The 16,417-nt window shown below is 44.2% G+C and overlaps 2 protein-coding genes across 2 annotated transcripts; both read left to right on the top strand.

Moving 5' to 3' along the window:
* Positions 1-390: 390 nt before the first annotated feature.
* LOC110899027 (protein NUCLEAR FUSION DEFECTIVE 4) lies at positions 391-16,417 on the top strand. Its single transcript, XM_022145890.2, has 3 exons — positions 391-791; positions 13,074-13,987; positions 15,697-16,417. The coding sequence occupies exons 1-3, from the start codon at positions 459-461 to the stop codon at positions 16,169-16,171; spliced, it is 1,722 nt and encodes a 573-aa protein (XP_022001582.1). The 5' UTR covers positions 391-458; the 3' UTR covers positions 16,172-16,417.
* LOC110899026 lies at positions 3,790-5,939 on the top strand. Its single transcript, XM_022145889.2, has 2 exons — positions 3,790-5,318; positions 5,415-5,939. The coding sequence occupies exons 1-2, from the start codon at positions 3,812-3,814 to the stop codon at positions 5,906-5,908; spliced, it is 2,001 nt and encodes a 666-aa protein (XP_022001581.1). The 5' UTR covers positions 3,790-3,811; the 3' UTR covers positions 5,909-5,939.

Consider the following 16,417-nt stretch of genomic DNA (forward strand, 5'->3'; position numbering starts at 1 on the left):
GGAACTTGTATGATACACGAGTATAAAATATGTTGTTTTTTATGTATAAAAAGCGGTTAGGGGACTTTTCGGAGACAAAAAAAGTATGTTGGTTTTTTAAGTTCAAAAACAAAAAAATGGAAAGGCTTTTATGAAAAAAATTAGAAAGTATGTTTTTTTTATGGTATTTGCCCCATTTATAAATATCTATTTTTTTTCAATTTATAAATTGGTTTAACCATTAAAACATTGCTTAGTAGCGTATATTTCTAAAATTGTAACGATATTGAGCCCACAAACTAAACAACCCATTTTATCCGTCAACGTCCACCACATTTTCAGATATCAAACATCTCACCATTCCAAAAAAATCTAACCCCACAATATCCATTCACAGGCATAAGTAGTCTATTGGTCATGTAAACATAACATTTGATCATATCAACAAAACACAAACAGTGTGCAACAAAAAAAAAATAATGAGTTCACGTGAAAAAATGAAGAGTTTGTTCAACAACAGATGGCTAGTTTTTGTTGCTTCAATGTGGGTGCAATCATGCTCCGGGATCGGGTACATGTTCGGCAGCATATCGCCCGTGATCAAGAAAACCATGGGTTATAACCAGCGCCAGATTGCGGCGTTGGGCGTGGCCAAAGATATCGGTGATGCTATCGGGTTTGTTGCGGGTAGTTTGTGCGAAGTCGCGCCAATTTGGGTAGTTCTGTTTATTGGAGTGGTTCAAAATTTGGTTGGGTATGGTTTAGTTTGGCCTACCACCATACACACCTTGCCAGAATTGCCTTTGTGGGTGGTCAGTTTTTTTGAAGGGTGCACCTATCTACACACCATTTTGTCTATTTACACACCAAAAAATGTGTTTTTTGTCCTTATATGCACACCCTGTCGAACTGTGGTCAAAACGCGGCGTTTTGGTCCGGTTAACCAGACAAAGACTGATGGGTGTCTGACGGGTCTGTTGACCGGACCAAAACGCCGAGCTTTGGCCGTGTTTTGGTCCTGTCAACCAGACAAAAGACTGACACCCGGTCTGGTTGACAGGACCAAAACGCGGCCAAAGCTCGGCGTTTGGTCCAGTCAACAGACCCGTCAGACACCCGTCAGTTTTTGTCTGATTAACCGGACCAAAACGCTGCGTTTTGGTCATAGTTCGATACTGGACAAAAAACACCTTTTTTTGGTGAATATCTACACACCAAGTGTGTAGATAGTTTGGGCCTTTTTTAACACTTTAGTTATTTAATTAGTAAAGTCATGATCATGGATTTGGTGATGATCATCTTGTTTTAGGGGGTGTTTGGGAATTGGGATTGCTTATCCAGTACTTTAATAATCATGCATGATTAGTTGATTACGTTATCCAAACACTATTTTCTAGGACCGGTGATATTACACTTATTTATTTTAGGCTAAATTGCACTTTTCGTCCTTTATGTTTCAATGTTTCGACAGGCGCTGTCCTTTAACTTTAAAAATTACACTCTATGTCCTTTATGTTTGCAATCATTAACGGGCGGTGTCCTTTCAGCTAAACTCAGTTAACTTTTTATGTTAAAACCCCTCTTTGTAAAGCTCCTTAACAACAGGGACCATATGTGCTAATTTTTCGAACAACAATAACAACTCGACTCAGATCTGAAACAACTCAGATCTGTAATATATTCGAAATACGAAAACTACACCGAATGATCACAAATAATCGATGTTAACCATTCAAACCGTTCAGAATGTTCAATACTTCGATCGAAACACATTGAATCGGTCTGAAATTTTGATGTAATATGTCCGAAATTATCAAAATTTTGACTAAAAATCCCTGATTTAGTCCGAAAAACACAAAAAACACAAACGAATTCAGTCCGAATTCACCGAAATAGTTAGAAACGAACAAAAATTCGATTTGAAACAGATCGAATTAGCTCAATTCTTGTTCAAAACACATCAACAATCAATCAACACACATCTGAGATGTCCGAAATTCAACTGAAAATTAACCGAAATCGATCAAAACAGTCTGAAACTCAACAAAAATTAACCGAAATCGATCAAAACAGTCCGAAATTCAACAAAAATTAACCGAAGCTACAACACGTAAACGACTTGATCTAGATTAAAGTTGTACGAAGATTCTTGTGCAGATCTGTGTGACACCCGGCTGTTTTTCAGCCTGTACTGTGTAAATTTGCCACCACAGAACCCTGGTGAAGAGGCTGCTACAACCACCGAGCCAACTCCGGACGCTTTAGAGTCGTCTGATGTTAACACCGCAACTGGAACCAATGAATCTTTTCAAAAACCGGCTGAATCTTATACTATCATTGAAGACTCAAGAACCAGTTGGAACGAACTAGTCAGAGTATGGCTTCAGATGATCCAGCAAGAATCCTGCAAGATCACAAGAGACAAGCACACCGTTAGCCTCGTCACAGGGAGGGGGGCCTCTCTGTGACCAAGCTCGGGCGTGAGAATAAGTATTTGTGAGGAGTGAATAAGTCAGGGAGAGAGAGAATAGCGATTACCCCTTGCTGGAGACCTTGGCGGGGTATTTATAGCTTTTGGGTGTGCTGACGTGGCGAGTTAGTTAGGGTCGGACCAGTCGTTATCATGGCAGTTATGGAGGTGGGACCCAGTTAGTTACGTCGGATCATCGGAGTGTCCGGTTCGTTCCGTGGCACAGGGGCCTGGTCCGGTCCGGTTAGGGACGTATCCTCATCAAGTCCCCCTAGTTCGTAATGTTTGTTTAGCAAAAGTTTCGAACTATTTGTCGCAGTTATTCCGGTATTCGTGACCCTCTGTTTGGCGGCCGTTTTGTTGATTTTAAATTTTGAAATTGGGCGGTGATCTGGGATTGGTGACCGTCAGTCGTTTTAACTTTTTTACCCGATGTGACGGTTGGTGCGCGTCAGTTGTCATGACGTGTCGCTATTTGATTGGTCCCTTGAGGCGGTTTCACATCCCTATAAAGGGGAAAAGGTAATTTTCTCCGATTTCACTTTACATCCTTTTACCCTCTTCACTTTCTTCTTCTTTCTTCATCTATATTTGGCGATAGACACGATTCCCCTGCTCAGGTTAGTAAGCTTTGTCTTTCTTTGTTATGGCGAATAAGAGTAATCTCTCTGCTTGTTTTAACGTCTTGACTCAAAAAGGGTTAGACTGGTATGTGGAGAGTTATGCGGTTCCTAAATCGCTAAACCCTGTACTTCCGAAAAAGGATACACCTATTTACCCTTTCGTTCCAGGGAAAATTGGGATTTATACTCGTTTTTTCGATTACTGTAACTGTCGTCTGCCTCTGACGAAATTTCTGGTTGAGGTGTTACTTTTTCACGAAGTACACTTGACTCAGGTGAATCCTTTTGGCCTTGCCAAGATTAGCCATTTCGAGTTGGCTTGTCGTAGCTTAGAGTCCGAGCCGGATTTGGATGTGTTCCGGGCCTTCTATAAGCTGAATCGATCCGGAAACTGGTATACCTTTGAGGTTAGGGATAAGAATTCGTGCTGTTATACATGGATCACTACGAGCTTAAAGGACTGGAAAGACCGCTTCTTCCTAGTTGACGATCGGTGCGTTCCGGAGTTCATGGTGTGGAGGATAAAAAAGTCGAAGCTGCCGCCTCCTCTTCCGGAGGATTTCTCGTACAACAAGAAACTGTACGCCGATTTGGTAAAAGAGGCCGGACGCATACAGAAATATCCGGAACACATCCTCGTCATGGGTCGGATTAGCACGATGTGGTCCGAACCGGAGTGGTATCCTACCCTTCGGTGGAACAAAGAGGGTTAGTTGTGCGGCGCTCCTTGTACCTTTATATGTTGCTTATTTGTCCTGAAAACTTTTTTTTGTATATGTTGGTAGATATTGCTTATTGTTTGTCTTCTTGTGCAGTTATGGGTTTGAAGGAGGCGCTTAGATTGAAGTCTTTTGATTCGAAAGAGTTGGATGTTCGTGCTACCAAGACTCCGAAGGGTGAGACCCCGTACTTACAACTTGTGCAACAGAATCTTTATCCGATTCGCGCACCGGAGGCTCCTGGTGATCAAGGTGGTTCGGGTTCGGTCCCTACCTTATTGCCTGTTGCTCAAACTCAGGCAACGGTTGCGGCGGATGATGCTGGAGGTCGGAGAGCCGGTTCGTCGATGACGAAAGGTTCTGGCTCTAAAATTATTATCGAAGATGAGGGGGTCCATCTTTCCGTTGAAGACACCGAGGTTCGTGCTAGTGGTGAGAAAGGAGGGGACGATCAGAACGAGGGTGGAGACATCGGAGGGGATGGTGAAGACGGGGATGAACTGCCTCAGATTGCTTTGAAAAGAAAACGGGCTGCTCCCACCAAATCTGACCCGAAGGCCAGGCAACCGAAAAGGACGAAGGCCGACCTTAAAGTAGTTACACTTGACGATGACGATCATGTTACTGCGTTTTCTACTGCTGGAGGTGTGTTAGAGAATTTGGATGCTCATCTCCACGAGGGCCGCACTCCACGGGATCATCTTCAAACTCCTTTGAGCCCGTTGTCCTTCGGTGAGGGTGGTGCTAGGGTTGTTACGGATTTACGCATCTCCGATCCAAAGAAAGCCGTGCCTTCTCCTTCGGGTAAGTTTACTACGGGAGTTGCATCCAACGTATCTAGGCCGAGCTCTTCGCCGTTTGATGGTGGGGACAGTGCTTCTTCCTCCCCTCTCTGGTATGACACTGAGGCTGTGTTCTTGTCTCGAGAATTAGGTTCTGGTGGTTTTGAGGGCGCGGATGCGGCTAATGCTTTGGAGAAGTACATACCGGAGTGGTCGCTGGTAAATAAGGATAGGATTGTGGATGCCCTTTCGGCCAAGATGTCTTTGTTCCACCTGGGAACTCCTGCGGAGCATTCTTATTACCGCAAGATGAGTGGGCCGGAACTTGGAAATACATTGATGCTGAATCAGGCTCAGTCAAATTCCCTAGTGGTGGAGACGTACAAGCGTTGGGTTGAGTCGGAGTCGCTGTGTCACAAGCTCAAACGTGAGATTGCCAGCTTGAAAGGTGAGGGTGATGTTCGGTCCAAAACAAAACAGGAACTGGTGTCCCTGCGATCTCAAATCGACCGACTGAAAGGGCAGGTTTCGGAAGCTAAAGAAGTTACTAAGTCTTCTCAAGCTTCGGCCGCGGCGGCCTATGAAGCTCGTGACAAGGCTCTTCAGGATTTAGAGGCCTTTAAGTTGGAGTTTGCTGATTTGGAGAAGAAGTTGACCAGCGTAGAGATGAAGCATGCCGCCGAACTGAAGGAGATGCGGGCATCACATGATCAACTTTTGGCTGATTATCATCGCTTGGTCGACGGTACATTTATAACTTTCTCTTCTGTTCCTCCATTTTTTTGTCCGTATATGTGTACATTATTATTTATTGACTCTTTTTCACATTGTTTCCTTACAGCTAAAGACGAAGTTGAAAGAGCTCGCGACAGGGAGATCGAGTCACACAAGACAACGATTGATGAAGCAAGAGGGATGTTGGTCCGGTGCGAGCGTGATATGATTGAAGCATACGCGGAACTGTCGGAGCTGAAACTTACCAAGCAATGGTTTTTGACAGATGGGGTTGCATGGGTTGTTAAGCTGGTGCATCAGAGCCCCGAATTGGAGAAGGTGGTTGCTGATTTGGTCAACAGTGTTAACGCGGTTGGGGCGAACGAAGGGATAAAGCAAGGTTTCAAAGCCGCGCAGGAACTGGTTGGTTCGGCGGAAGAGGTCCCGGGCTACGATGCCGGAGCTCAGAGTGCCCTGGAGGCTGCGGTGAAAGCTTTTGACGAACTCAAAATTTCTGTTCTTGACAAGGTAGCCGATTTGATAGAGGAGCCTTTATCGGTTATTCGGCAGAGAAGCGATCTTCCCATCGTTGGGGATGATGACAATATAGCTCAAGTTTGATGTTGTTTTTCTTTTTTTTTTTGTAACCGTACAATGTGTCTCATCAGTTTGCTTTTTTGTGACCGTACAATGTGTTTCATTAATTTGCTTTGCCTGAAGTACATTTGATCGTTCAATCAAAGATGTATAACTATTTTTGTGTTAAATCTTTTACTTTTGACGTAGGTATGTAACATTCGGTTTGCGTCCAAACCTTTGCCATATACTTTAATTTAGCGATCGCACCAAATGATGGTGCTTCGTCCGCTTAATAGATTTTAACTCTTTTCTGAACTATTTAAGCCTTCTCGATCAGCGCGAGGCATGGGTCATGGCCCGTTCGTGCACATTTATGAATTTCGTTCGAACTTGTATATATGCTTTCTACCTTTACGTTTATAAAGATATAGATCGCTTTATTTATTGTCTCGAGGAAAAAACGTCCCGATTACAAAAGGAAATAAAAAGATATCGGGGTAATACCCTCCCGATTTACATACTGGAATTCGGAAATACTAAAAAAGGTGAACTAGCGATCCTTTTTCAACCGTAGCTGGTTGTTTACATAAAACACTTTTTTAAGTGTACCCCATTCCATGTTCGAGGTACTGGGGATCCGTCAAGCCTTTCTAGTACATAGGAGCCCTTCTCACTGGCTTCCTTGATTCGGTATGGGCCCTCCCATTTTGGGGTTAGTTTTCCGGGGGTTTCCATACGACTTGCGTCGTTGCTTCGGAGCACGTAGTCTCCGACTTTAAACTTGTAGATTTTCGCCCGTGCATTATAATACTTCTCGATTTTCTTCTTGTACCGAGCCTCTTTGATTGCCGCTATGTTTCGGCGTTCTTCCAGCAAGTCAAGGTTGGACCGGAGCTCTCGTTCGTTTTCTTCCCAATTTTGGTGCCTTTGATTTGGGAGTCCAATCTCAGCCGGGATCACTGCTTCGGTTCCATAAGTCAGGCTGAACGGTGTTTCGCCGTTGCTGGTTTTGTGCAACGTTCGGTGCGCCCACAAGACGTTGGGCAATTCGTCCGCCCAACCTTTTCCTTCCTGTCCTAACCTTCTTTTTATGCCGTCAACGATGCGTCGATTAATCTGCTCCACTTGCCCGTTGCCTTGGGGGTGAGCAACCGAAGAGAAAACTTGATTGATCTTCAAATTTTCACACCACCGTTTGAAGGGATTTTCCGCAAATTGTTTTGCATTATCGCTTATGATGTAGAGCGGTAGGCCGAATCGGCACACAATCTGCTCCCAGAAAAATCGTGTCACATTATAGCCGGAGATCACTGTGAACGGACGAGCTTCTACCCACTTTGTAAAATAATCTACTGCAACCAATAGGTATTGTGCACTTCCACTCGATCTCGGGAAAGGTCCGACTATATCAACGCCCCATTTTTGAAAGGGCCAGGCGGCGGTTACTGGAATCATTTCATTTTTAGCTCGGAGACTAATTGGTGCATGCTTCTGACACTCGTCACATTGCTGGAGCTCTTTAACGGCGCTTTCGTGCATTCCGGGCCAATAGTACCCTGCGTTCTTTACCTTTGTTACTATCATTTTGGGTCCGGCGTGGATGCCACAGATTCCGTAATGTATTTCCCGTATGATGTAATTGGCTTGATCCGGGTCCAAGCATTTTAGCAACGGCCCAAGAAAGGTCTTCCGATATAACCCGCCCTCCTGCATCTGATACTGGAGGGAATTAATCTGAATCTTCCTTGCTTCTGATTTGTCAGTTGGCAGAACATCATGCACCAAATAGTTGATTATCGGTGTCATCCAGTTGTGTGGTGGAGTTTCGACCTGCATCACTTGTTGGGTTGCGATCGATGGCATGGCTAAAACTTCCACTCTTACGTCTTTAGCCAAGTGGCTGAATGACACTGATGCCAGCTTGCTCAATGCGTCCGCCTTTTTGTTTTTGCTGCGGGGGACGTGTTCGACTCTGCATGCTTCGAACTGAGCCATCGTCTGTTTTACCTGCTCGAGATATTCGATCATGTTCGCTTCTCTTGCTTCGTACTCTCCGTTTACTTGATTCGCTACGAGTAGTGAGTCCACATGAGCTATAACGTTTTTTGCTCCGACTTTTTGTGCAAGGCGGAGACCGGCTAGGAGAGCTTCGTACTCGGCTTCGTTGTTTGAACTTTTAAACTCAAGCCGCAGCGCGTATGTTACATCCGTTCCATCTGGATCGGTGAGAATTAGACCCGCTCCTGATCCTTCGGCGCTAGAGGCGCCATCGGTATACAAAGACCACGGTTTCTCTAGAGCTTTATCTTCTTCTTCGGTTCCTTTTTCTTCCGGTATTTCGACCAGAAAGTCCGCTATCACTTGCCCCTTCAATGGTCCTTTCGTTCGGAAAGTAATGTTGAAAGCACCCAACTCAATTGCCCATTTCGCCATTCGGCCTGACACCTCGGGCCGTCGGAGGACGTGTTGGATTTTTTGATCCGTTCGCACCTCAATTGGATGGGCCTGAAAGTATCGGCGGAGCCTTCTTGAAGCGTGGACTAAAGCCAAGGCTAATTTCTCCAAGTTCGAATATCTGGTTTCATAGTCTTTTAGCGTTCGACTTACGTAGTAAATGGGAATTTGTTTTCCGGTTCGGTGGGCAACTAATACCGCGCTAATGGCCCCGAGCGATGCAGCTAGGTATACCGTCAATACCTCATCTTCTTCTGGTACGGTGAGAGTTGGTAAGGTGCCCAAGCATTTTTTAAGTTCTTCGAAAGCTCTTGTAGCCTCTTCCGTCCATTTAAACTCTGATCTAAAACTCTTTCGGAGAACGTCCATGAACGGTAACGATCGGTCTGCAGCCTTCGATAAAAAACGGTGGAGAGCGGCCAGTCGTCCGTTTAAGGACTGGATTTCTTTGACTGATGCCGGGGGCTTCATTGTAAGGACAGCGTCGATTTTGTCAGGGTTGGCTCGTAAGCCTTTTGACCCGACCATGACTCCGAGAAACTTGCCTTCCTCTACCCCGAATGTACATTTCTTCGGGTTTAATTTCATATTGATGCTTCGGAGTCGGGTGAATGTTTCGAGTATATCTTTTATCATAGCGGCTTCATCATGACTTTTTATCACAATGTCATCGACGTACACCTCAACGTTTCGTTCAATCTGATCTTTAAAGGCTTTGTTCATCAAACGCTGGTACGTGGCACCGGCGTTTTTCAAGCCGAATGGCATTTTGGTGAAACAGAACACCCCTTCATTGGTGACGAAAGCCGTCTTGTCCTCGTCTTCGACCGCCATCTGTATTTGATGATAGCCTTTATATGCATCCAGAAAGCATTTTAACCTGAATGTCGCAACGGAGTCAATTTTCTCGTCGATCTCCGGGAGAGGAAAACAGTCTTTTGGGCACGCATTGTTTAGATCGGTGAAGTCGATGCACATTCTCCATGAGTTGTCCTTTTTTCGTACCATAACGGGGTTTGAAACCCATGTCTGGTACCGAACCTCCCGAATGATTCCTGCGTCGAGAAGGCTTTTGACATCTTTTGCAATGGCTCTTGCTCGATCCGGTGCCATGTGTCTCTTTCTTTGCGTTATTGGTTTAACTGAATCTTTTACGTTTAGGTGGTGCTGTGCCATCGACCTGGGGACTCCGTGCATATCAGAAGGCTTCCACGCAAAGACATCTATCGAGTTGCTTAGTAACTCCCATAAAAGTTTCTTCGTTCGTTTCGGGAGTTGAGCGCCGATAGCCACTTGTTGTTCGGGGAAATCTGGGTTGATTGCCCATAGCTCCGTAGGTACCTCGGACTTCTTAGAACTTGTTTCGGCCGTATGTCTTACTTCGGCGACCAATGAATTTGATTCTGAACAGATGGTTGCAACTCCGGCTTCGGTAGGGAACTTAATAGCTCCGTGTATCGTCGAACTGATTGCTCCAAGAGCTCGTAATCCGGGGCGTCCCAGTATTATGTTGTGAGAAGAATGAGTTCGAACAACAAGGAAAGTTAATGGCACCGTTCGGCTTTTGCTACCGTCTTTGAACGTGGTTGGAAGAGTGATTTGCCCTATCGGACGGACTACCTCCCCTGAGAAGCTTATCAGTGGGGTAGATACTTCGATTAGCTTCCTTTTTGTTTGGGGATTCAACTGCTGGAAACATTGGATGTACATGATCTCAAAGGCGCTTCCCCCATCTACGTAAATACGCCGAACCATGTGCCCGGCGACGACAGCTGAAATGGTGATCGGTCCGTCCCGAGCGTCTTCGGGATCGATCGGGGGGAAATACATTGGCTGAAGCATCCATGCTGCCATATGCTGGTTCGACCGTTTAATTCCTCTCGGTTCTGCTGACCGGATCATATTGATTCCTGGTTCGGTGTTCGGATTGTCAACTGCTGTTGCTGGCTTCTTTCCATCTTTTACTTCTTTTACGAGATGCGAAAGTTTACCGGATCGAACGGCCTTTTCAATTTCTTGCTTTAAAGCCCAACATTCATCAGTTGTGTGGCCTTTGTCTCGGTGATATTCACAATACTTCTTGGAGTGCTTATCCGAAGTGGGCCGCTGCTTTGACGGCGTGGGGAATCGGGTATTTTCTGTGCTGAGGATCTCGCTCGGTGATTTTGATAATTCAGAGAAGCTGTTAAATCGCACGTTTCCTGTCCGGAAACTGCTTCGATCGGGCTTTTGATACGGACCACGGTTTTTGCTCCAATTATTGCTCCTATCCTTTGGTGGCGACGCGTTCCGTCTCCATGACGTGGTTCGAGCTTTTGAACTCCTGGCATTTGCTTCGTTTGGTTGGCCGCAAGCACTCTTCCCCCGAACAAAAGCTCGGGCCCGTTCCATGAGTATCTCCATGGTTTTTGGGAGATCTTCGTGAAGTTTTTCCACCAATTGATTGTTGCGTACACCGTGACAGAATCCCGACACTCGGAGCTGGTCTACTGCCCCACTTATCTGCATACTTTCTCGGTTGAAACGGTCTATAAAATCTTCCACCGACTCTCCATCGCGGCGCTTGATGTGGTGTACCTCGGTAATATCCTTCTTGCAGCGACGCTGCTGGCAAAAGTTTTGCAGGAATATACGTCGGAAGTCTTCGAAATGATCAATCGACCCCTCTGGCAACCCATCGAACCAAACTCTAGCCGACCCGGTGAGAGTTTGGGCGAACATGAGACACCATGCCGGCATCGGCCATTGTTCGACCTTAGCCGCTCCGGCAAACGCGAACATGTGGTCGTCCGGGTCGGACGTTCCATCGTAAAATTTTAATGTGGGAGGCATCTTTAGCTTAGCTGGGAGTGGAGCATTGACAATCCGTAGCGTGAACTTCGACTGCGAAGTCATAGACGTGGGATGATATGGCATGAACAGCTCTTGGTCTTGGGGGTTTAAACCCAGAGATCCCTGGAGAAACAGGTCATTTAGACCGTTATTCATTGGAGCACTTGCGATGGAGGAGAATTGTGCGACATGTGATATAGAAGTAGGGATCATAGAACTTACCAAAGATCCAGAAGCGAAAGGACCGACGGAGACAGGGTTTCCTCCTGAATAAGAATTGGTAAACAAGTTCGTTCGGAGACTTTGCAGCATCTCGTCCCTTTGCTGCTGCTGCTGTAACTGCCGTAACAGATCGGCATTCCTTAAGAGGAAAGTGTTGTCGAAATGCGGTAGCGGCGTGACGACTGGAGCGGTAACAGACAGTGTGGTGATAGAGCTTCCACCCACAACGTTTGCAGCTGGAGGAGCGGATGCAGAGCCCATCGAGGCTGCTGAAGCGACAGCTGCTGCTGGGGCGATTGTGGAATTAACGTTCCCTTCCCATATGTCACTGTAACGTGGGAAAGAACCGGCCGAGGTTACTGTTGGTAACTCTGCCATGACTTCGAAAAAATGAGAGTGACAAAATGAATTATGTGAATTCGAGGGGATGGCGCCACTGAAGACTCAAGAACCAGTTGGAACGAACTAGTCAGAGTATGGCTTCAGATGATCCAGCAAGAATCCTGCAAGATCACAAGAGACAAGCACACCGTTAGCCTCGTCACAGGGAGGGGGGCCTCTCTGTGACCAAGCTCGGGCGTGAGAATAAGTATTTGTGAGGAGTGAATAAGTCAGGGAGAGAGAGAATAGCGATTACCCCTTGCTGGAGACCTTGGCGGGGTATTTATAGCTTTTGGGTGTGCTGACGTGGCGAGTTAGTTAGGGTCGGACCAGTCGTTATCATGGCAGTTATGGAGGTGGGACCCAGTTAGTTACGTCGGATCATCGGAGTGTCCGGTTCGTTCCGTGGCACAGGGGCCTGGTCCGGTCCGGTTAGGGACGTATCCTCATCAATCATCAACCACTGGAACCGATGAGCCAACTCCGGATGCTTCGGCGGACTTGTGACGTTAAACTCATTGAGTAATTGTGGATTGTTAGAGGAGAGATGAAGGATTTGCTCAGCCGGAAGTGTCCGAATGAGGCTCCGGCGGCTCCGGTGTACGGATTTGATGATCCGGAGGAGAAGATGGATGAGATGGTGTCGGCTGAGGTTTTGATTGTGAGAGGAAGAAGGTTTTAACATATAAAATTAACACATATAGTCCCTGTAGTTAAAGGAGTTTTACAAAGAGGGGTTTTAACATAAAAGGTTAACTGAGTTTAGCTTAAAGGACACCGCCCGTTAATGATTGCAAACATAAAGGACATAGAGTGTAATTTTTAAAGTTAAAGGACAGCGCCTGTCGAAACATTGAAACATAAAGGACGAAAAGTGCAATTTAGCCTTTATTTTATCTAACTTTTTAAAGGCACATGTCTCTTAGAGGAAAGGTATCAGGTATCTAGGGAAGAGGAATACTTCAGAATAATTGGTGTAAAGTATAATTGGGAGTAACATTTTCCGTTAAAAAAATCTAACTTTCTAATATCGCGTGATCTAATCCCAAAAGTTCAACTTGAAACTTGAGTTTCTTTTTTGTGAGGTTAAATCTCACATAATACATAATATGATTTGAGAACAAAGACTTACACACTGATCAACACATATGTTTTGGTAGATAAAATTTCTAACTGTTATGCTTTGGGCAAAAACGCGAGTGTTTCTATCACTATTTCGATTATTTATTATTATTTTTTTTAACGGCTAAACTTGTACATCAAATACTTTCGCAATATGCATAAAGAATCTTTAAAGAGTTTCGGTTTGTATTTGCAGCTATGTATTTGCATATTCGTGGGAACGAATGGCGAAACCTACTTTAACACGGGAGCTCTTGTTTCGGGTGTTCAAAACTTCCCTAAAAACCGCGGTCCTGTTGTAGGGATACTCAAGGGTTTTGCTGGCTTGAGTGGTGCAATTTTAACTCAAGTTTACACTGTCCTTAATTTTCCAGATCAGGCTTCGGTTATACTCGTGGTTGCAGTGGGACCCGCGATCGTTATTTGTTCAGTAATGTTCATAATTAGACCCGTTGGAGGCCGTAAACAAGCTCAACCGTCCGATAACACTAGCTTCTTATGTCTTTATACTGTTTGCCTCATTCTTGCAGCTTATCTTTTAGCTGTTTTGATATTACAAGATGTGACCCCTTTGAACCAAACCAGCGTCACATGGCTCACAATCGGGCTCTTAGTTCTTATATTACTTCCCGTCGTGATTCCTATTTTCTTGGTTTTTTTCGCGTCTTCAAGGCCCGAGAATTATGTTGAGGAGACCCTTTTAAACGAGGGTCAAAAGCGAGAAAATGAAGTGATTTTTAGTGAAGTGGAAGACGAAACGGGCTCAGAAGTTGACTTGCTTTCGGCTCAGGATAGGCAAAAACGAATGAACCATTTGCAAGCCAAATTGGTGCAGGCTGCAGCCGATGGAGCCGTGAGGGTGAAACGCAAAAAGGGCCCGAGAAGAGGGGAGGATTTTACATTAATGCAGGCGTTGGTAAAAGCCGATTTTTTGCTTTTGTTTTTTTCTTTGGTGTTGGCTTCGGGATCGGGCTTGACCATTATCGATAACCTTGGTCAGATGTGTGAGTCTCTCGGGTACGAGAATCCTCATATTTTTGTTTCCATGATTAGCATTTGGAACTTTCTTGGTCGTGTTGCTGGCGGATACTTCTCCGAGATAATCGTAAGGTGCGTTTGTCACAAAATTATGTATCGTGTGACGGGTCCAAGATTGTTAACCGATATCTACCCTTGGAGGTGGTAAAACGGGCGGGTCAAAATGGTTTCTCATTAGGAGGCAAAATGGGTTCAGACTTCAGAGTTGAGCCGAAACACTTTATAAAAAAATGATATTAGATTTAAATACCCCAAATTTCACCATTTGGCCGATAACACTCCCAACTTACGCATTGTACCACGACACTCCCAACTTTCAACTTATTTTCCTCTGCCACTCCCGAACTAACTAAACTCTAACCTGTCAGTTTTTTTTTGCTGATGTGACAATTTTTTGCTGACGTGACATCTGACATGACAATTTTGCTGATGTGGCACTTTTTGCTGTGGCATCTGACGTGGCACTTGTTTAGTGACGTGGCATCTGACGTCAACTAACTGGGTTAGTGTTTAGTTCAGGGGCGTACCCACCCTAAGCCAAGGGTGGGCGGGCGCACCCCATGAAAAAATATTTTTTAGTGTTATTTTTCGCCGGAAATCTCGACCGCACCCCTTGGAATTTTTCTGCCGCACCCCTTGAAAATTTTCAACCGCCCCACTTAGAAAAAAAGTAATTATTAACCACTTATTCACTTAATTATTTAACTCAATCAAAGTCCAATCTGCAATCAATTTTTATTAACACAAGCCCAAACCCAACCTAAAGAAATTTGAACTAAATAAAATAACCCAAAGCCATCCACCCATTCCGTTTCCAAATCCCGCCCCAAAAAAAACTCCCAGCGCCTTGACGCCACTGCTCACGACCTGGTGGCTTTTTTTATCTGAAAAACCAAAATTCCGGTTGGACCGACCCATATTACGTATGTGTAAGGGTTTATTCTTTTTATATTTTTTTTTTGATTTTTTTTGTTGTTCTAGACTTGTAGTTAAATGATTTTCTTGTTTTATTTATAGCTTTGTTTGTTTAAATGATTAGTTACAAGTAATCAACATTTAATATTAGGGCTTGAATGTTTAAATATATAATTGAAAGTTATGGACTATGGTTGAACATGATTGTTTATTTTGTTTAAGTGTTTAGTGTTGTTTTATGAACTTATGGAGCAAATTATATGTGTTAGGAACAATGAGTAAGAATGTAATGAACTTATGACGTGTTTAGTATCTTTAGATGATATTTTGGATATATTTCAAAAAAAAAAAAAAAAAAACCCTGTAGGGCACAATTTTAAATACGTTTGTAAGTTGTAATGATGTTTGACGTGTTTTTGATGATTTATAAATTTTAGTTTGATATTCTTTTGTCTTACATGATCCGACCCGACCCTCTATGAACCGGTATTTTTATACAGCTAGGGGCCTAAAATCTTTGAAAATATTCCGCACCCCCAGGAAAAATTTCCTGAGTCCGCCACTGGTTTAGTTAGTTTGGGAATGCCAGAGGTCAAATACGTTTAAAGTTGGGAGTGTTGTGGTACAAATCGAAAGTTCGGAGTGCTATCGGCTAATTGGTGAAAGTTATTTAAATTCAATACCGCTTTAAAACAAGATTTAGCTTTTACCACAAGTTATATGGGATGGGCAAAAATGTCAAATCAACCTGGGTTAACATGGTATGTAAACTGTAAAGATTACATGTTTTGACCCGTTATCCAACTCGTCTTTGCCACCTCTTAGCATCTTGTCTTTGTGTGCTGACAAGTGTACGTTCGTATCAGAAATTATGCATACCCGAGACCTGTAGCAATTGCTGGAGTTCAACTCGTTATGGCGGGTTCACTTTTGTACCATGCAATTGGTGCACCTGGTGCAATTTATGTCGTTTCGGTTGTAATGGGGTCGTGTTATGGGGCCCATTGGGCCATCGTCCCTTCAGCAGCCTCGGAATTATTTGGTTTAAAGAGTTTCGGAGCAATTTATAACTTTCTCACACTCGCAAGCCCAGCAGGCTCGCTTATCTTCTCTGGTGTCATTGCCAGTGGGATTTACGACTATGAAGCAAAGAAACAAAACTCTATGAAATATAACATTGTTCATGAAACGGACGAACTCACTTGCTATGGGACCGTATGTTACTCGCTCACTTGTGGGATTTTATCGGTTCTTTGCATGATTGCGGCTTCTTTGAGTATGACGGTTGTCTATAGGACCAAAAGAGTCTATGCACAGTTGTATGGAAATTCGTACACTTAAAGGCGTTCTTGATAAACTTTTCTTTTACAAGCTTGTTCATGGTTGTGCGATAGGGGAACAATGAAACCGATGATGTTGAAATGGTGTTGTTACGGGAGAAAAGAGGTTCGGCTTTCTGCATAGTTGAGTTATGAGAATGGTTAAACCTATTGGATCCAGGGTTGTATGCAAGTAGGAAGAATTCATATTGGTAAGAATATGTAAAGTGATTAATAAAGTGTATTCACCCGTTATTTTTATTATTTG

This window comes from Helianthus annuus, chromosome 4, assembly GCF_002127325.2.
Source record: "Helianthus annuus cultivar XRQ/B chromosome 4, HanXRQr2.0-SUNRISE, whole genome shotgun sequence".
NCBI classification, from domain to species: Eukaryota; Viridiplantae; Streptophyta; class Magnoliopsida; order Asterales; family Asteraceae; genus Helianthus; species Helianthus annuus.

Coding starts and splice junctions, on each gene's coding strand:
- LOC110899027 (XM_022145890.2), top strand. CDS start 459: ATGAGTTCACGTGAAAAAATGAAGAGTTTGTTCAACAACAGATGGCTA. Junction 792..13,073: donor CAGAATTGCCTTTGTGGGTG/GTCAGTTTTTTT, acceptor TTGTATTTGCAG/CTATGTATTTGCATATTCGT. Junction 13,988..15,696: donor TTCTCCGAGATAATCGTAAG/GTGCGTTTGTCA, acceptor CGTTCGTATCAG/AAATTATGCATACCCGAGAC.
- LOC110899026 (XM_022145889.2), top strand. CDS start 3,812: ATGTTGCTTATTTGTCCTGAAAACTTTTTTTTGTATATGTTGGTAGAT. Junction 5,319..5,414: donor TTATCATCGCTTGGTCGACG/GTACATTTATAA, acceptor GTTTCCTTACAG/CTAAAGACGAAGTTGAAAGA.